Source organism: Bidens hawaiensis, unplaced genomic scaffold (assembly GCF_021521415.1).
Source record: "Bidens hawaiensis isolate Kalapana, Puna unplaced genomic scaffold, B.hawaiensis_p1.1 tig00004020_1, whole genome shotgun sequence".
Classification (NCBI taxonomy): domain Eukaryota; kingdom Viridiplantae; phylum Streptophyta; class Magnoliopsida; order Asterales; family Asteraceae; genus Bidens; species Bidens hawaiensis.
In genome coordinates this window covers 634,086-654,753 of record NW_027491236.1, presented here as the reverse complement: position 1 = coordinate 654,753, position 20,668 = coordinate 634,086, and the positions used below count along the sequence as shown (strand labels likewise).

Below are 20,668 nucleotides of genomic sequence, written 5' to 3'. Positions count from 1 at the left end.
TTTGGACGAGTGTCCACATACGCTAGCCTTAGTTTAGGGTTTTCCCCGGATCAAAACATTAGTGTATCCTGATACGATGAAGTTTGTCAGTATTTAGACGAGTGTATCCCGATTTGAAGGATTCCGAAGAAATGAAGAAACTTATTATAAACTAAAAAAATCTAAAAACCTTATATTTAGGGTTTCTACACCCATTGTGTTATAAAAAGTGATTGGGTTTGATTTCTCGAGTCGGAAAACACTACATCCCGATCCATTTAACTTCCCGCTTCCTTGACTGTGTAAAACCCTAGCTCTCATTCCACCATGATTTGCTCAAGTAAGCTTCTATCTCTAATCCTATATACACTTATTCCAGCTTCATTATCATTCAACTCGCTGTTTACCTTATCTGTTTCACTTATTGTTGTTGCTCTGTATTGCTACCGCAGTTTCTGGCGAGGTGCCGGAAGAGCCTGTTGTTTCTAAGTCATCCGGACTACTCTTCGAGAAGCGGTTGATTGAACGAAACATACTGGTGAGTTCTCGTTTTCTGCTAGGGTTTTGAATTATTAATTGTGCTGGATATCGTTTAAATTTGTGTCGGTGTGCCCTAGGGTTAAAGCAGTCATTGAACGGATCGATTAAACCTAATAATGGATACGTATTGACTTCCTGTGCTAGTTTTGGTTTAGACAGAGTTAGTTTTGCAACTGTTATGGAATATAGGGAGTGAGTTTATGAGAGAAGTAAATAGATAGGTGTTGATATTCGATATTGTTACAAAGCTTACTAGTTGATATTCATACTAGCGAGTGCTGGTTCTTTGCTCGGGTTTATTTATATTATTAGTCACACCGAATAGCGTTTAAAATTGTGTCGATGTGCTCTAGAGTTAAAGCAAAACGAATGAGTTTGAGAATTATTGTTGCACAGAGTCAAAATTGCACCAACTGAAGCTAATAATGGATACTGATTGACTTCCTATGCTAATATTGGTTTAGGTAGAACTAATTTTGCAACTGTTATTGAATATAGGAAGTGAGTTTATGAGAGAAGTAAATACAATGGTGTTGATTGTAACAAAATTCATGATAAGGGTTAATTGTTGTTAATTTTACTGGTTTCAATCTCTTTTGAAGTTTGTTATTTGGTTTTGCTAGGACTACGGAAAATGCCCGGTAACTGGGGAAGCTTTAACCATGGATGATCTTGTTCCGATAAAGACCGGCAAGGTTTGTTTCCCATGGACTTTTATAGCCTATTTTTTTTTTTTGTGAAATTTGTTTTTTTGATCATTATTAGCATGTGGAATCTTGTATGTAGTTTTAATGGATATGCATGCAGGTAGTGAAACCTAGACCGGTGCAGGCTGCAAGTATTCCTGGGATGCTTGGAATGTTCCAGAATGTAAGTGTTTGCTTGTTCTCGCTTTATTACTTGGTTTTGCAGTATTTGCTGGTTTTTATGAATTGGGCTGCTTAACTGGTTTTAAACGTAGCTCCTTTGTGTTTTGTTGTTTGTTATACTTGATGACAGGAATGGGATGCCTTGGTGTTATCCGCTTTTGCATCAGAGCAACAACTACATACAACAAGGCAGGAACTTAGTCACTGTTTATACCAGGTACTGTTAATAACCAGTTGTTTATGCCTTGCATCTTATATTCTGTTCCAATGTTCCTAATTTTTTGCACTGTGCAAGCCTTTCTTAAATGCATATCTGTGATTCTGAAAGTTGGATGTATATATATCTCTAGATAGTGCATATATTTCTTAAATGTAATTCCAGTCAATGATGCCAACATGATATAACATTATAACATTGCATTGACGGCTTCACGCATCGTGTTTCTTCCAGCATCAGATCCCATCGACTGTGTTGTTAGTTACTTTGGTTCATCAATAGTTATATTAATAATTTAAACCACATCAAGTTCTTAAAAGAAATGAGTTGAAGTCTTGCACTTTGCAAGAAAAGTCGGCTTACGTGTAGCGATTGTATTCATAACACACAGATATGTCGTGAGTTTATTTTGGTTATGATAGTTTATATTGGTTATGACTTATGATGTTGGACCGCTAAGTCCATAACTGGACTGTCTACTTTCTCTATTCTTAGAAAACAAACTGCTAAACTTAAATCAAAGCGTCTGATGCAGCTTGTGGCTTTGTGTTCTGTCAGTTTTTGGTCTTTGTTTTTCATGTTCACTCACAGTTTGTATTTCTGTATGGCAGCATGATTCAGCTTGCCGTGTAATTGCAAGATTAAAGAAAGAACTCGATGAAGCCAAGACAATGCTTGCTCATCTAGAAAGGCAGGCACCAATGGCTGCATCAACAGCAGTTACAGCAAGTGCTTCTGCTTTGAGCAATGGGAAAAGAGGTTAGTTATTTACTCTGCTTCTAAACTTTTTAATTTGCTTGTTTTTTTAAGTTTTTGCATGACTCATTTAAACAAATATTTGGTGGGATAGCTGCTGAGGATGATTTGGGTCCTGATGGTAAGAAGATCCGACCAGGAATATCGGCTAATATAATTACTGAATTAACGGATTGCAATGCTGCACTTTCACAGCAAAGAAAGAAAAGACAGGTATTTATTTCTCTACTCGCATGAAGTTTTGAAGTTTGAGTTATTTTTGACATTTTTTTTATTTCTTTTTTCTCAGATTCCTCCTACATTAGCTTCTGTGGAGGCTGTTGAGAGGTATACTCAGCTTAACAGTTATCCTCTTCACAAAACAAATAAAGCTGGCATTTTATCAATTGATATCCATCAGTCCAAGGTACACTTTAAACTGCCGTTATTGTATCTGTTCTTTATCTTCTTATTATTTGAAGTGCCTACTTGGTTTTTGGGCATATACTTGATTTGCTTAAATTCATGCACTCACATGTCAGCTTGTTCTGTTTTGATTTGATTTTGATGAATATTAAATAGTAAGTACCTGATGCTTTGCATTATTTTGCTGTTATAGTTCTACGCTCATCTTAAACAATATTATAAGTAGTATTGTTATGCTATGACTGGTAGCTTATCTACCTGTGTGTGAAGAGCTGATTTAGAAAAAAAGTTTAAAATTAATGACACACACTCACATGTCATCTTGTTGTGTTTTGATTTGATTCTGATGATTATTAGATACCTGATGCTTTACATTATTTTGCTGTTATAGTTCTACGCTCATCTTAAACAATATTATAAGTAGTATTGTTATACTATAATTGGTATCTTATCTTCCCGTGTGTGAAGGGCAGACTAAGAAAAAAGTTAAAATAAATGACAAGGCAGCACCTGGCAGTTATTAACTATAAAGTGAAAAACAAAAAAAGCAGTTAAATCTGGTATATGAGGGTTTAATATGTATATATAAATTGGGTCTGTATACAGTTCAGTTTTTATATGTTAATTCAACACACATAAAAAGTTATAAAATTGTAGGTGTAATAAATGTAAAATTCTCACAAAGTTAAAAATTAAAATTTAGTGTATATGTCTCATTGATTACGAAAGGGGGAAAAATATAAACATGAACTTTGAAATAGTTTATCATGTTTTGTTAATGTGTTTCATTGTACAAAACAAGCCATAAGTTATATGAGCAAATCATAGTCTCTTAGGTTTTTTGGCACATTGAACAGATCTTTTTAGTGATGTAATTGTTTAACTGTTTTAAGTGAACAGTATATTTTCTAATTAATTTTAGAAAACATAAAAACATAGGAAACAGTCAATATGAAAACGACGTGTTTAGATTTGGGTGGTTTTGAATTTTTTTGTTATATATACGTGTCTAAGGGGGTGATTCTGAAAGTTACGAGGGGGAAATTTGAACAACGTTTTTGAAATTAGTAGGATCTTACATTGTTGACTTAAGTTGGAACTTGTTTAAACCAATAAGAGTGTCATATAGTTAATTTTAGAAATAGTTAATTGTTTTTTTAGTTACATGAAGAATAATTTGTTCTGCACCTCAGGATCTTATTGCTACTGGTGGAGTTGATACAAATGCTATAGTTTTCAACCGATCTTCTGGGGAGATCTTATCTACCCTCAGCGGTCACTCTAAGAAGGTGCTGTCACTATTTAATAATCAGTTTGTTTTAGTTTCTTGTTTAATTGTCAACTTAATTTTTTAAACTTTCATTTCTTTTATTAGGTTTCCAGCATCAAATTTGTAGCTGATGGAGAGTTGATTGTTACCGGCTCCGCTGATAAAGTAACCTTCACCATTCTTTATATTTCTGAGTTAGCTTACGAGTCTTTAGTTCGATTTTCAACCTAAAAACAAATTTTATTAAAGTTTGCATTCAAGTAACATCTTTTTTGTGCGTGTAGACTGTACGCGTGTGGCAAGGATCTGAAAATGGAAATTATGATTGTAAGCATGTTTTAAGGGATCACACAGCTGAGGTAATCATGTAATTATCTAAAGTTCTACTTACTTTTTAACACATCTGGAAATTTAGTAACAATTATTGTTGTGCTAATTTTTTTTCGCAGGTGCAAGCGGTGACTATTCATGCTACAAATAACTACTTTGTAACAGCTTCTCTTGACAGTTCATGGTGCTTTTATGATCTATCATCCAGCTTATGCCTCGCACAGGTTTCTTTTCTACATGGAAACATATAGTATTTGATAATTGATGGCTTCTTAGTTAAGATTATTATTTTTTATTTTTACTAATTTGCAGGTAGAAGATTCATCTGCGTCTGATGGTTATACATCAGCAGCATTTCATCCTGATGGTCTCATTCTTGGAACTGGTACCTCTGGATCTGTTGTTAAAATCTGGGATGTCAAGAGTCAGGTATGTCCAACGTTTCTCTTTAGGTCTGTAAATAAACGGACATGGATGGACCATGTTTGTGTTTGTTTGTTTAACTTTCTGAACAAACGATCAACACAACCTATTAAACGAGCGGATTTCTTGTTCATGTTCGTATGCCAACAATTTATATGAATGGTTCACGATCGTAAAACAAACAATTATAACTAAACATAGATGAACAAACATAACCGAGCTATAACCGAATCAAGTAAATATGAACAACAATATGTTGGGTTAAAAGGACATTAAAAGTTAAAACCACGCTAATAAATGAACATAACTGAACGGGCTAATGAACATAAATGAACGTTTATTAAATAAACCTGTAACACCCCAACCCGGAACGGGTTGACGTGTCACTTTTACAGATATCAAAGCATAACTCATAAAAGCCTAAGTCAAATTTGATTCCATCAAATAACCAAAAAAAACATTTATAGTCTTCTAAAATCTTGAACTTTATTACTCTCTCTCACCACTAATTCCCCTGATTTCCCAGATCACCTGTCAACAAATAAGAAAAACACAAAAAAGAAAATACGGCTGAGCCAAAAATTTGCCCAGTAACGGAAAGAACAATAGTAATGTAAAGACGGACATACAGAAAACACCACATATACTGAACTGAAGAAAGGACTGAATTGACACCAAAACTAATACGAACACAAACTCGAAATCCACACCGAAACAGAAACAAATGATTTACATAATCAAAACCATAATCCGACACATGGTCATAACGTAATTAGATGCATATATATAAACATATTAAAACATATCAGAAACAGAGCATATACAGATACTAAACTACACGACCGTGATGTAATAATAATAAAATAGGTCGTGTCACACAGAAGCACCCAGAGCCAGAAACAGAGGGGCACACAACTAGCTAGTCCATGCACCTATGAGATGGTACGTGTGGCGTACACGCATTGTTCCATCTCTTAGAAGTCAGAAGTCAGGAGTCGGAGCTAAGATCGATCTATACGCCTCTAGGGGCCAGAGTGCTATACAAGCACAAGCTAGAGACGCCGTGAACTTTGATTACGCACTGTCACGATAAGTGCCATGTCGATGACGCCCCAACGACAAGTTAGAAATGCTCGGGTAACAGAGTACTGAAGCTAAATTCATATAACTAAATTCGAACAGAAACATGCAACAATGAATACAAAATATATACAACCTATTGCATGTTAAAAACTTAATATTAAACATATCATACGGATAAACTGAACTCAATCTGAAACTGAAAAATAACAAAAATCCGCACTACGAAGTGACGGACATAGAATATAATATAGAACCAGTACTATGAGTGAAGAAAACTAAAATCCGTACTACAAAGTAACGGAATATAATTAATACTAATAGGAAACAAAAACAGAATCCGTACTGCGAAGTAACGGAATATAATTAATACTATGAGTGAAAGAAACCAGAAACCGTACTACGAAGTAACGGAATAGAGTTAATATACTATGACTAAAAGTATACAGAAACCGTACCTTAATCCAAAGAAGCGAAGCAAATGAAAAAGCCATCCATAACACGTATAATAGCCAGATATCCAAGCAAAATCGAACATATTAGAGGCTAAATTGTCAGACAATTAAAGAGTGAGATGGCAACTATAGTTCGCCCTCACGGTTTCGCAACGGGGCTAGTATCACCGAACGACAAAAGGAACGGATAGCGGCAGTTTAATAACATGGTTGCGGAGCCAACTACTGCGCTGTAGCGTGACGTGATGATGGTGGCACCCAGCGATCCGAACTGGCTGTCAAAGCGGCGGCGGTGGTTGTCTCCGGCGACAAATACGGCGGTGGTGGCGGTTCTTCAACGATTCCGGCAGCGGTTGTTATGGCAGTGACGGCGGAGTAGGAACGACCATTAATAGAGGGCTGATTTTAGTGGTTGCAATGTGGTGCGATGGTGGTTTGGTGACTACAATATTTTCCCGTAGAACATTAACTCGCAACATTTTTTTATTAGGCTAATAGATAAGATCTAAGCTTGAATAATAAATATCTTCCAATCCCTTTTCTTGCGGTGGAATTGGTTGAAACAATTTCGGAAACTATATCATGGATACTAACTTTGAGTCAAAATCAATTGATTGAAATGAATTTGGAGATCACGTTGTACAACGGCAATTTCGGAAGTAAAACATGGCCATCCAAAGTTTGTATATATATTCTTTCTAAACTTTCATTTGTTTGCTAAATTACATATAACCTTTCCATTTTAACTTACTTTAAATGAAACCTCATACTTGCATGCATGACTAACTTAAATTCTTAGGAAATACCCTTTTCAACAATTTTTAATAACTCAATAGATCATGGCACAACAGTATTTAACATTCATTGTGTTTACTATTATTGTTATTATTATTACTAAAATTACTTAGAATTGATGGCATTGAAATCCCATTACGGAATGACGATTTCACTAGCGGAAAATCAGGAAGTTGACTTCCAATTTCAAGTTTCAAATTGCATCCTAGGATATAAATTATTTAAACATATTAAATCTTTTAATATGATTTGATAAACCCATGCTTTAAAAATCAAAATAAACAATCCTTGTTTACAATATTTATCTAAATCAAACATTCCATCACATGTCTTATAATTTAATTGCTTTTAAGACGTATTAACTTGTTTAAATTCTAGCACAATAATTTGATATTTAAAATTTTAGGGTTTTTAAATTTCGAGTATTGTAAAACCTTTTGATACTAGTCAAATAGTTTGGTTTGAGTTGACTGGAATCTTTTTTGTTCATAAAATATTTTTTCACAAGTAGTTATATCAAACTTGATTACAGAACCTTTATTATATCTATAGTAATTTAGTCAATTTCAACTGGTTTGACTAGTTCGAGATACAAACATAAACCAAACTGTCCATTCACAAGTAAACGGGTCATAATTGCCACCTCTACGGTCTACCCATGAGCCATTATTTTCATTTTTTTGCAGGCAAATGTTGCAAGGTTTGATGGGCATGTTGGGGCAGTAACTGCAATATCTTTTTCAGAGAACGGTTACTTTCTTGCTGTAAGTGTCTCTTTGCTAAAGCTACACTTAAACTGTAACTTAGTTTTTTATGCACCAACGCTTGTATCTTTAATTTGTCAGACTGCTGCTCAAGACGGTGTTAAGCTGTGGGATCTTCGTAAACTGAGAAACTTCCGGACTTTTTCCCCATATGACGAGAATATCCCTACACAATCTGGTATTTTCTAACCCTTATTATCTTTATGTTTAAAATATATGCTTGAATCAGGGTCTCGGTGACAATATACTGTTTAGTATATCTTTTGCTAAAAGGCTGTATTTTTTTTTGTGAAATAATGTTTTTAATCATATTCAATATATTAACGTTTGGAGACATTTTAACGTATCTGATTTTCTTGTGTTGTCTACAGTGGACTTTGACCACAGTGGAAGTTACCTAGCAATAGGAGGCTCAGACATAAGGTAATTCTTGGTTACAAATATAACTTTGTTTTTGTTAGTTAGGCTCTCTTTTATATCAAGCGGGTCATTGAGTTTTAATGCAATTAATCTTCTAAACGGTTTTATTCAACGATCTATATAAGTATCGTAGAGATATTGTTTTAACAATCATGTTCAACACACATTTAGCTATTTTGACTCGTTAAAAAATGAATTAACTCGAACCAATGCTACCCAAATTTACGGTATATAATAATATACTTAATGCCATTATAATAATATGGTTTTATTGTACGTCCATTGCTGCAGAGTTTATCAAGTGGCGAGTGTGAAGTCTGAATGGAACTGTATTAAAACACTCCCTGATTTGTCTGGCACAGGTTTGATTCATTAAAACATTTCTTGTGAACTGTATTAACTCTTGTTATTGATTGAAAGAACTGACCAACGCTTTTTTATATGGTATGGAAATGCAGGGAAGATAAACTCTGTAAGATTTGGTCCTGATGCAAAATACCTAGCAGTTGGGTCAATGGATCGAAACCTTCGGTTGTTTGGTTTGCCTGAAGGGGATGGTGAGACAAAGTCAGAGTCTTGAGGACATCATTTTCTCTTCTTGTTTTGGGTGTTGGATTATTTTTCGGAGTTAAAATAACATGTTTTGACATCTTATGTTAATGAGATTTTTTTTGTTTTAATTATGTAAGAATCAAGTTTATAGATATACCCCTTTCAGGTTTTTTTAACTTTGTATTGTAGTTTGCAGCATTTTCAAGTAACTCTCTGGTCTAAAGCGTGCAACTAAATGAGACATGACATGTTACTGGTATTAAGCAAACCAAAATTACTTAAAAATAACAACCAAAACTTTTAATCAAACCGCTCATTTTTTATGTTTTATAGTTCTGTTTCAGTCATGGTATTTTATAACTTGTTTTGAATCTTGTATATATTGTATAATAATAGATTAGTAGTTGACAAAAATTTAAACTCAGAAATTTTAGGTTTAAGTTTAATATTTTGGACCAATTTTTACAAGACAACATTTGAAGTTCTAATGTAAAAAAGAAAGCTTATGTACAACCAAAACCCGGAATATATTGGATTCCAACCGCCAATAAGCCAAAATACAGTTTTGGCTATGTTTTAGCCCAACACTAACTTATGCACTCCCCCTAATTACATACATGCAATCATCACTAATGAAAAACAAATACAAAACCATAAACAATTTAGAATAAGAGGTTATGGTTTCATATATCACTTTTTGGATTCATATGCCACTTTTTAGCAGTCATTTATTGACAGTTTACGTGTCTAGTAAGCTAACGTGAAAATCAAGGTGATGTGTGACAACCAGATCCCTCAATATAAAATAAATGAGAACCCATGCCTATTTAGACCTAACAATGGCATTATAACTAAAAGGCTAACATAATTGAAAACACAAGTGTGGATAAGTACATTCTGTCTCTGATTAAGGTGAAGGATATTAACTCTAATACAATTTAAGGATCAATATGAGCACAATATGTTATATAGTTTCATAATCTACAATACAAATTTCTTTGTGAAAACCATAAATTATCTAAGAAACAAAGTTCTCTAGAACCATAGTTAGTGTATTAACTAATTTATAGATGCCTCAAAGAATGTGCGGAGCGACATCACACTAGGCATTCATTTATTAAAATTTTTGGTTTATTGTAAACAAATCACACGTGAAGATTAATCCACGTTTAGGGATACTTAGAAACCCATTTAGCAAAGATAACCAAAAATACATCATGTTTGACGTTTTGTGAAAGAGGAGTAAATCGACTACCACAACATTCCATAAAGAATACGATTCATCGTGAGCCAAGCATTTATTTCCAAATGTATCGTCCATTAGTTCGTTAAGCTTTCTTTGTATTCTATAATCTATACTATAACAATTTAAAACGTGAACAATTCTTATCATTAGTTGGCTATTTTTGGGCGATATTTTCTCCTTATCGACATTTTTTTCTATCTTACTGATTCTTCCTCCTGTAGCCTGAATATGACGTCACCTAGTTAAAAATTAACATAATTAGAAGTAGAGAAATTAATGATATTGTCCTTTTTTTAGTTGGAAAAAGTATATTGGTGTATAACATATACAAAATGTAACTTACAAATCTCCATCCAAGCATTAGGTAAAATTTCACCTCCAACTTCGGTCACTTATTTTGGACATGTGTAAAAGTACCGGCTTACACCTTCTTGAGACAAAAGATGGAAATAGTTAGTGAGCATGACAACTCATTACTCATTGGGATTTTATAATCCATTTTGGCAATGAATTTAATACATTTATGAGTGTAGGAGTCGACTTGGGTTGTGTTTTATGTTAAATGATCCAAGTCAACAACATTAGCTAAATCAGGGACGAATCAAATCGGTCAAACAGATTGAGAATTCTCACAACGATTTAAACCTCATTAAGCCTGATAAAGATGGATAACACGTCAAACTCAAAACACACTCTAGTACACCCACAAAATCCTTTTGCTTCGTTCCTACAACGGATATATTTAAACATCTCATTAATCTTATACAATCATTTCAAAGGGGTATATTACGGTGGAATCTTAATCCAAGCGTTTGAACATTTAGTTTCCCAACATTAATAGACCAGCAAGGACCTCTAAAACCTAATAAAAAATCACGTGAACCCTGAAACATAGTTTAATCGGTACTGAACTACATCTCAATTTAAAATTACTTATTTATACACAATCGAATAGTGGATCACAACACTGAGTATGTTAGCATACATAACATGCTTAACGGATTCACCTACTAAAGATGTATCGCCGGAAGTGTCCACCATCAAAGAGACCTTATAAATGTGACGTAAACACGATTAAATCTTATATAAAAACGTACAATAGTGTTACTTCTTATTTTAGTCTTGAGCTATTTGGACCTCTAACGTCTTGCTAGCCGCGTAACGAAAAACGATAAATGTCTTGCTAGCTGCGTAACGAAAAACGATAAACGCATTAGTCTTACCACCACTACCTAACGTATAAATTTGAAATGATGTCGTCACTACCAAATATGTGTGTCGGCTAAATCAAGCCGCAACGACACACACACAAATTCATACTTAGGGTTTCAAATCCGATGGCAACGCCGTCGTTTAACTTGCCTGTAACTGCTGCTCAGGTATGCTATTCGTTAATTGCTCTGTGGTCTATAACTAACTAGCTAACTATATACCGTTGTTTATTAATTAATATTATTTGTTAGGGTTTTAATGTTTGATTAATATAGGTCGGGACGTACTTCGTAGGACATTATTATCAGGTGCTTCAGTTGCAACCTGACGTCGTTCACCAGTTTTATAGTGATGGAAGCACGGTGCTTCGTGTTGATGGTCTTAACAGAGAGAATGCTACCTCAATGCTGGTATTTTAGTAATTGTGTCTCTAGTTAACCTCATTTTTTTCTCTAATTTTGCTGATTTTGTAAGTTAATTTGCAATTGTTTGGGTTTGATTCGGTTTCGGTTTCTCATTTTGAGTTTGAAGATGTTGTGCTGAAAAAAATGGCCCAAAGTTATAAAATTTGGGCCTAAATCATTTTGTTAATTAGTAACTATTTGGTTATTATACATTTGTGCTAGAATATATGAGTTACATATTAATTAAATTCTAGTAACTTACTTTAAAAAATAAAAATATATAAATGTGGGTTGGTTTTATTACATGTAAAACCAAACTGTCGGTTTTTGCTTCGGTTCGGTTTTCCCAGTTTTGGATCATTTTATCATTTTATGCATACCCCCTATTTATACACTAACTGGTGACAAACATTGCAATCGGTATTTAATGCAGCAAATCCTTGCTCTTGTAATGTCTTTAAATTATACTGGAATAGAAATCAGGACGGTTAACGCTCTTGAATCATGGGATAGAGGTGTGCTTGTGTTGGTTTCGGGTTCGGTGCATGTGAAAGATTACAACAGAAGGAGGAATTTTGTGCAGACGTTCTTCCTTGCACCTCAGGAGAAAGGTTTCTTTGTGTTGAATGATATCTTTCACTTCATTGATGACCAACCGATTCATCATCTTCCTGTTGCGTATATAAACGCTAACGATCTTGTATCCAACTTTAACGCCACAACTGCTGTTAGAGAGCAAGGTTTTGTGCTTTATTGCGTTGCATCAGTAATGTTTACTTGCATATACTTTATATAATGTCTAAATTTATACAATTTGTCACAGTTGTAGAAAATGGTGCTGTTAACAATTACAGTTTTCAAGAGCAACAGTTGCAAGCCACTGGCGCTGAAAGTGTTCTTGAAAACGGTTATGTTGGGCAGGCAAATGGTTCTGGTTCAGTTCAAAACTCTGTGAATGCACTACAAGACAATATGGCACCGGTTGAGGAAGTTGTAAGAGAGCCTCAAAAGCATACTTATGCTTACATTGTATGTTATTTATTTTTGTATGCTGTACTTTACACATTTCAATATGTAATTGTCTTTAAGCTGATTTTTTTATCATATTGTTGTTTAAGTTGCAAGCTGCTAAAGGGCATTCTGCACCATCAGCATCTACAGAACAGCTTGTCACAAAGAGTACAGTTTCTTTAGAGTTGAACCATAGGCCTGAGCCATCTGGACAGCAGACGGTTGCAGCTTCAGCTGAGGCGATAGATGACATATCAGCTGTCGATGATGAAGGTGCCTTTTTAATAGTTTTTATTCACTCATCCAAACACCAATATTTATCCCCTTTTGTTACAACTGATGCTGTGATTAGCTTCATTCAATAACACAATCACTTTTTAAAGACACATCCTAAAACCTGTATTGTAGCAATTGATGCAATTATCTTGCTTTCTTTGGCATCTTTTTGTATGTTTGAAGTAGATTTATAGTGAATTTGGCTCCTTTTTATCACGTATAGACATCTGAAACTTTTTAACCATTTTGCATTATTACATATTATTTATATGTATATTGGCTCTACCAGCTGAGGTGAAGTCTATTTATGTGAAAAATGTGCCATCAACTGCAAGTGTCTCTGATATTGAGGAGGAGTTCAAGAAATTTGGTAAGATCAGGCCAGATGGTGTTGCCATCAGAACCCGAAAGGTTAGATTTTTTAACCATATTGAATGAATGAATGGTGTAATGCTTTTTTTAGCTATAAAAGATTCTAATTTGAGTAATATACTAATATGCCAAAAGCAGGACCTTGATATGTGCTATGCATTTGTTGAGTTTGAAGACATCACCAGTGTTCATACCGCAATCAAGATTTGACCAAGTATTTTTTAAATCTTGTAATTAACTAATTATTCTTTAGGAATGTCACTGGTTTTTATTAATTAAATTTCAAACATTAATCATGTAGGCGTCTACTGTTGAGATTGGCGGGCAGCAGGTGTACATTGAAGGAAGGCGAGCAAATAGAAGCAATGCATATCGAGGTGGAGGTATTGTGTGTGTGTGTGTGTGTGTTTGTGTGTGTATGTATAATCAACCAATTTATAAAAAGCTTTTGTGTAATCATCAATAGATGATTGCGTATCTTATTAATTGGGTCAATAGTCACATATCCCTGAAAACTTGCATAATATTATAATTAACCAACTAAAGAAAGTAATATCAAATTTATCCATCCAGAGTATCTCAAATTTTGTATTTACACATTTCATTAAATACAATTTATAATGACCGCTATACTCTTATCTTTTGCCTTACTATCTAAACTCTGATATTCTAATGCAAATATTAAGGGAAGAGTGTATTGATATTATGATATATTTTTTAGTTAGTATGATATTTTACCCCTGAAAACTTAAATATTATATTTACTTGACTAAAAAAGTTGATATCAAATTATCCGTTCAGAATACCTCAAATTTGATATTTTACCCATTTCATGAAATGCATATCCTAATGCAAGTTCGAGGGAAGGGTATAAATGTCATGAATATGAAAATGGGTATGATTGATGTTATGATTTTATCGGGCAAATTTGATGTTATACCAAGTTCTGAGGGGACATATGAAATTATCTGTAACTTACAAACGGGTTGATTTGAGCTATACTTCATCCAAAAAACATGACAAAAAAGTTTTTTTAAAAGACTGTCAAAAGTTGTTTTGGGTCAAAACTGGTACAAGTTACTTTTTTGAACCACATGTAGGAGGAAGAGGAAGAGGGCGTTTTGGAGGCAGAAACTATAGCAACAGCAACCGAGGAAATGGGCATGATGACAATGGTTACTCCAGACCGAGGGGCAATGGCTACCATCGTCGTCAAGACTGGGCTTATTTCAACCCTCGCCAGGTTTCTAAAAATAGCCATGAGTGAACCCTTTCGGTTATGTTTTTAGTGGTTCACATATAACATTATACAGTCTTGAAAGAAAGCGATATAATGTAATGAGGCGGTTTTTAAAAGCTTGTGCTGAGTTTATGCATCTTGATATATTTGCTTTCGGGTGCTGTTCTCGGTTAAAGGGTTTTGACCTACAGAAATAGTATTTAAATCAATGATTTTACATTTACAAAGTTTGGTGTCTATTACGATCTTTTTATTTCTTAAATTCTGGGTTCTTTATTACACATGTATTAGTTGGTTGTGTTGCTTGCGGTGCCAATTGTGTCAGGTTCGGGTTAAATTGTTTAACCTAAACATGACACAGTTTTTTGTTTGTGTAAAAAACATCAGCCCTAACTCGCATGCACTTATAATCGTGTAAGTTGTCTAGTTACAACGATGCGTGCAACAAATGTAAACTCATTGCAATTGTCTGTTTATACAAATTACAATAGTGCATGTAGAATCATTACAACGGTGCATCTCAAACCACACTGTGTATCTAAAGCCACTTAAGAATTAACAAATGGATACCAAAGGACATGTTGCCTAGCGGTATCTAAGGTGTAAGAAAATACGTCTCACTTTGTAAGGTTAAAGGTTCAAGTCAATTGGTATGTATGTATGTATAAATCCTTTAGAAAAATAAAAATTAATAAACACATGTAGAGGTATGTGTTGGTGTGTATATGTGTTAGTTATAATAATAATAATAATAATAATAATAATAATAATAAGTTGGTGGGGGCTCACAAAGGATGTTATCGATTGTGACAGCTGTTAATGAAATGAGTAGGGGTCTCCTTTCCCAAACAAAGTTTTATGGTGAATGTCTTGAGAATGCTGGACAAACCATAATAATAAATTAAATTAAAACCTCTGTTTCAACCCTTCATTTTTTAAATATATTAAAAATATAAGACCAAATACAATGTCCGTCTAATCCATTGTATGCTAAAATAATTGATATACTAAATTATAAAATCATCGATACCAATTAACCTAATTATATAATATATACATTATCAAGAACAAAACAACTAATATTAGATCATATTTTGTTAAAAAAAAAAGCTAACACTACCATATTAAAACCAATTTGATAATATGTCATCATTTAAATTTTAATCATAATTACAAAAAAAACATTGATCGTGATTAACAATTTACAAAAGTGAGCTATGGAGAAGAACTTGTGATCAAATAAAGTAACTTTGCTCCTTATACACTGAAAACTAAATAACTTTCAAATCTTGTAAGTATTCAAAGCAGTATAGCATGCTTTCCATTTCGTCGTAGACCTTAATAATGCACCGTCGTTAAAACAAAATCTCTTTGTGAACATAGAGTTATCGTTTTAAACATTCATTCCATCATCATATTACCATGAGAAGAAGCTAAATAAAGAGTTTCTAACATTTTTGTTTAATAAAAAAGACTAGAAAGTAAAAGGTGGAGCAAGCATGTGTAGACAAGAATTTGTTTTAGTAGAAAAGTGAGATAATGAAAAGAGCAGACAAATGGGTCCCTAGCTATAACCACATACTCCTGCTCTGTTTCCTCTTAGGTGACATCTTTTCTTCAACCCTTTTGAGTTGTTCAAAACAATCCATTTTATTTTATTTTCACCTGAAAACAAAACAAAACAAAAACATCCCCAAATTCTCCCTCTTTTTGCTTGTACTCTGCAACCCATTTCTGCATTCTTCTTCTTCTTCTTCTTCTTCTTCTTCTTCCTATGGACACAACTTTCAGGCTAGGTGGTGGTGGTGGTGGTGGTGAAGATTATGGAGGTGAGGAGGAGTTGGAGTTGGGATTAGGCTTGGGTCTTGCATCTGGTGCTTATGCCAATTCCTCTTCTAATGGTGCTCACAGGTTAACTTTTTTATTTTATCATCATCTTTCACTTGTGTTTGTGTATGTTTTGGGTTGGACGCATACGGATATTCACAGGTTTGACATGTTTCCTCTTAAAACATTCGTGTCCTAACAAGATAAACACCTATTAATAACATGTTTATATATTTTTATAAATATTTTATTTATGTATGTTATATATTAATAATGAAAACTTTTATGGATTTTTGTTTCAAAGATATTTAAGCGTCCAAACAAGTTAAACATCTATTAATAACATGTTTATATTTTTATTTTTATAAATATTTTATTTATGTATGTTATATATTAATAATGAAGACTTTTATGGATTTTTGTTTCAAAGATATTTAAGCATCCAAACAAGTTAAACATCTATTAATAACATGTTTATATTTTTATTTTTATAAATATTTTATTTATGTATGTTATATATTAATAATGAAGACTTTTATGGATTTTTGTTTCAAAGATATTTAAGGATTATTATGTATTAGTTAAGACTTTTATAAACTTTTGGCAATTTTGTTTCAATATACACGTATTATTTATCGTGTCCCTAAAGAGGTCGTGTCTTGTTGACTTGTTTCTAAACTGATGCGTGTTTGGAAAGAACTACATGATTGGAAAGAACTACATGATTAGTTTGGAAAGAACTACATGATTAGTTATCGTGTCGTGTTCATCTTTAGAACCACATGTTTCTTTGTAAGTTTCTTTAAAAATTGGGAAAATATAGATCATTGAATCTTGGGATTTGCTTTGAAACTTTGATGATTCTTAGTATGGTTTCATGCATTTAAGAGTTGTACTATATGCATTTATAGTTGCATACAAAGAAAAAGTTGGTTGCTTGAAGGTTTCTTTAAAATGGAAAAATATTGTTCATTTACCATATGCATTTATATTTGCACACCAAGAAAAAAGATATTGATGAAAAGTTTCTTTAACTTTAAAATTGAAAAAATATGGGTCAGTAAAAAATTGAGATCTGCTTTGATGATCCCTAGTTTGGTTTCATGCATTTAAGAGTTGTACTATAGGCATTTATATACACACCAAGAAAAAGAGATGTTTGCTTGATGCCTTGGAAGGTTTCTTTAAATTGTGAAAATATGGTTCATTTAATATAGGGATATGCTTTGATGACTCTTGGTTTGGTTTCATTCATTTAAGAGTTGCACTGTATGCATTTATAGTTGCACAGCAAGAAAAAAAAGATCCTTGCTTGAATGTTCCTTTAAATTGTAAAAATATGTTTCATTTAATCTTGGTAAATTCTTTGAAGATACATGGTTTGGTTACATGCATTTAAGAGTTGTACCGTCCGCATTTATTGTTGCATGTCAAAAAAAAAAGATTGCTTGAAAGTTTCTTTAAAATTGGAAAATGCATGTTAAAGCGGCTTAATCTAACGGCTCATGTCCAGGTTGACCCATTTACCCATTTAATTAAATAGCTTGGCCGTTAACCCTTAAAACAAGAATGAACAAAAATATGTTTCATAGGTTAATCTGTTTATGACCTGTTTACAACCTACCAACCCGTTTATGGCTTGTTTACAACTTGATTAAAAATTACAACTTATTACAAAATGCCCACCCGTTTATGGTCAGTTTAGAACTTGATTACAGATTACAGCCCATTTACAACCCGTTAAACTAAATAGGTCAACCTGTTAACCCTTTAAATTTAGAATGAATAAAAAATATTTTAAAAGTCCAATCTGATTATGACCCGTTTACAGCCTACCAACCCGCTTATGGCCTGTTTACAACTTGATTACAGATTACAACTCATTACTATCTGTCAATTCGTTTATGGCCGTTTAGAACTTGATTAAAATTACAACCCGACAACCCGTTTATATAAATGGGTTACATGGGCCACCCTATTTATATATATTTTCTTAGAAAAATTATGAAATGTAGATCTGAAATGAGCTTAAATGTTGATTACAGTCAGGTGGTGGGATGGCCACCTGTGAAGACTTATAGGATGAACAGTTTGCTTAACCAAGCAAAATTTTCCAAGAATGAAGGCGAAAGTGGGACCGACACTTCAAAGAAGAATAAAAACATTGACCACGAAAACAAGAACGATGAAGTTACAGCCAAAGAAACCGGGCATTCGGGATTTGTGAAAGTGAATATGGACGGGCTGCCGATTGGAAGAAAAGTCGATTTGAATGCACATGATTGCTATGAAACTTTAGCTCTGGCTCTTGAAATTATGTTCTTGAAAGCATGCACGAGTTTCACATCTATCCGTAAGTGCAGTTTTTCATCCAAGCAAAATGGGCAGGCCAGGGGTCGGGTTTCGGGTCTAAACGGGTCGTGCATGGTTGACCGGAAATCCTTTTTCCAAAAAAAAAACTAATATTTTTTTTTGTAAATTATTACACTTTCAAATATGCTTACAAAGTTATTTATATTTTATACCTATGCACTGAATATCATAAACGGGTTGGCCCGTTAGAAGAAAAGCATAACTGAATTGATGAATGGGTCGAAATCATAAACATATTTCCAAAACAACTCTTCTATAAATTATTACACTTTCAAATATGCTTACAAAGTTATTTATATTTATGCACTGAATATTATAGACGGGTTGGCCCGTTAGAAGAAAACCGAATTGATGAACGGGTTGAAATATTATTCAGGTGGAGAAAAGCAACAACGCTCTCGGCTTTTGGATGGATCTTCTGAGTTTGTGCTAACCTATGAAGATAAAGAAGGAGATTGGATGCTCGTAGGTGACGTTCCGTGGAGGTATTATGTTATATAGTCATCCTTTAACCCTACAAGAGACTCGGGTTTGACCAAATGAGTATCATTTGATCTGTATTACTCGGTTTTTCGTCATGCTTACTTGATCTTTTTATGGTTTTACCAGGATGTTTTTGGGCACTGTGAAAAGACTAAGAATCATGAAAAACTCGGATACTAGTGGACTTGGTACGTCGTGCACATCTAAGTTACATTATCGCTAATGCTGCGAGTTTAATAACTGGTCAATTCGGATTTGGGTCAAACGGGGTGAGTTGACTGGGTTGACTTGTTCATAAGTAAACAAGTTAAAATAAATTATATCTGTTTCTATATGCAGCTCCAAGGTACCAGGAAAAGAATCAGAAGCCAACAAAGAAGCTTCAAGTGTTAAAAAGATAAAAGAAAAATACTCTCTTAAGAGTTTTGGTTCGGGGTCACTGTTTTTTTTTTTTTTTTTTTTTTTTTTTTCGTTTTTGGTTTTTTGTTGACATGAGATTGTTATAGTTCCATACCCGACTTGAAAGGTTTGATCAAGTTTCTTAAATATTTCGATTACTAATCATGTTATACTTATGGTTTGTTTATGTTTTCACTGTGCATGTACTTGTGAGACTAAAATGGTTTTTCTTTTTTCAGTCCAAAAAGTTCTCTAGATGTATGTTTCGACCTAGTTGTTTACGTGTGTACGCTACGGGCTCATTTATTTTATGTTTGATTTTAATTGGTAATATATAGACAACGTGGTGTTAAGGTGTCTCCTCTTTAATGTTCAAGGGTTTAATTTCTGCACATATCATACTTGTTATTTTTAGAGACGATCAAACTACTTAAATCAAAAGTTCAAAACCGTGAGTTTAATAACTTGGCGTGGTCTCAATTTAAAGTAATCAAGGTCAGTAGCAATGGGTTGGGTTTGGGTCGGGTTTAGGTGAAAACCTATACCCGATTATTAAAGGCCCTCAAACTCATCGGTATTTATCGGGTAATTACCTGTCGGGTTTTGGGTTTCTCATTTGGTTTTGACAAAATATAACCTAGTGGAGATTGAAAATTTGGAAATTAGAATAATGGAATGTGAAGTGGGCGCTTGGGCAGGCCTGAGAGAGAATGAATCTTCATTTGGGATTTGAAAATTGGAACGTCTCTTCACATCAAAATCATATTTTATATTTAAAATAAAGAGAAAATTACTGTTTGCGTCCCTGTGGTTTTATGGTGAAAATATAATGAGTCTCCGAAAAAAATTTTGAACTGGTTGAGTCCCCGTGGTTTTAGAAACGAACAATTTGAGTCCCTGTGGTTTCAGAAACGAACAATTTGAGTCTCTGTGGTTTCGGTAAAATGAAAGTTTTATCCTGAAAGTTAAG

At 33.7% G+C, this 20,668-nt stretch overlaps 3 protein-coding genes across 3 annotated transcripts; all 3 read left to right on the top strand.

The window, feature by feature from the left end:
* Positions 1 to 243: 243 nt before the first annotated feature.
* On the top strand, positions 244 to 9,014 carry LOC143625081 (pre-mRNA-processing factor 19-like). The gene is made up of 18 exons (XM_077095535.1): positions 244 to 319; positions 432 to 517; positions 1,143 to 1,214; positions 1,327 to 1,389; positions 1,519 to 1,605; positions 2,217 to 2,364; positions 2,456 to 2,574; positions 2,651 to 2,767; positions 3,960 to 4,055; positions 4,142 to 4,201; positions 4,321 to 4,395; positions 4,486 to 4,590; positions 4,679 to 4,795; positions 7,806 to 7,883; positions 7,965 to 8,061; positions 8,255 to 8,306; positions 8,595 to 8,665; positions 8,762 to 9,014. The coding sequence occupies exons 1-18, from the start codon at positions 307 to 309 to the stop codon at positions 8,881 to 8,883; spliced, it is 1,578 nt and encodes a 525-aa protein (XP_076951650.1). The 5' UTR covers positions 244 to 306; the 3' UTR covers positions 8,884 to 9,014.
* A 2,424-nt stretch (positions 9,015 to 11,438) lies between these two features.
* On the top strand, positions 11,439 to 15,002 carry LOC143625014 (nuclear transport factor 2-like). The gene is made up of 8 exons (XM_077095485.1): positions 11,439 to 11,480; positions 11,589 to 11,723; positions 12,151 to 12,457; positions 12,541 to 12,746; positions 12,836 to 13,001; positions 13,294 to 13,415; positions 13,693 to 13,759; positions 14,477 to 15,002. The coding sequence occupies exons 1-8, from the start codon at positions 11,439 to 11,441 to the stop codon at positions 14,641 to 14,643; spliced, it is 1,212 nt and encodes a 403-aa protein (XP_076951600.1). The 3' UTR covers positions 14,644 to 15,002.
* Positions 15,003 to 16,379: 1,377 nt separating this feature from the next.
* On the top strand, positions 16,380 to 19,707 carry LOC143625079 (auxin-responsive protein IAA13-like). Its single transcript, XM_077095534.1, has 5 exons — positions 16,380 to 16,527; positions 18,489 to 18,796; positions 19,193 to 19,301; positions 19,426 to 19,487; positions 19,639 to 19,707. The coding sequence occupies exons 1-5, from the start codon at positions 16,391 to 16,393 to the stop codon at positions 19,698 to 19,700; spliced, it is 678 nt and encodes a 225-aa protein (XP_076951649.1). The 5' UTR covers positions 16,380 to 16,390; the 3' UTR covers positions 19,701 to 19,707.
* Positions 19,708 to 20,668: the final 961 nt, after the last annotated feature.

What these genes read in the sequence shown, in the direction of transcription:
- LOC143625081 (XM_077095535.1), top strand. An exon ending in TTCCGATAAAGACCGGCAAG is followed by an intron (nt 1,215 to 1,326) that starts GTTTGTTTCCCA and finishes ATATGCATGCAG; the next exon opens with GTAGTGAAACCTAGACCGGT. An exon ending in TTAGTCACTGTTTATACCAG is followed by an intron (nt 1,606 to 2,216) that starts GTACTGTTAATA and finishes TCTGTATGGCAG; the next exon opens with CATGATTCAGCTTGCCGTGT.
- LOC143625014 (XM_077095485.1), top strand. Translation starts at nt 11,439, where the DNA reads ATGGCAACGCCGTCGTTTAACTTGCCTGTAACTGCTGCTCAG. An exon ending in AGAATGCTACCTCAATGCTG is followed by an intron (nt 11,724 to 12,150) that starts GTATTTTAGTAA and finishes TATTTAATGCAG; the next exon opens with CAAATCCTTGCTCTTGTAAT. An exon ending in ATCAGCTGTCGATGATGAAG is followed by an intron (nt 13,002 to 13,293) that starts GTGCCTTTTTAA and finishes TGGCTCTACCAG; the next exon opens with CTGAGGTGAAGTCTATTTAT.
- LOC143625079 (XM_077095534.1), top strand. Translation starts at nt 16,391, where the DNA reads ATGGACACAACTTTCAGGCTAGGTGGTGGTGGTGGTGGTGGTGAAGAT. An exon ending in GTAGGTGACGTTCCGTGGAG is followed by an intron (nt 19,302 to 19,425) that starts GTATTATGTTAT and finishes TGGTTTTACCAG; the next exon opens with GATGTTTTTGGGCACTGTGA. An exon ending in CTCGGATACTAGTGGACTTG is followed by an intron (nt 19,488 to 19,638) that starts GTACGTCGTGCA and finishes TTCTATATGCAG; the next exon opens with CTCCAAGGTACCAGGAAAAG.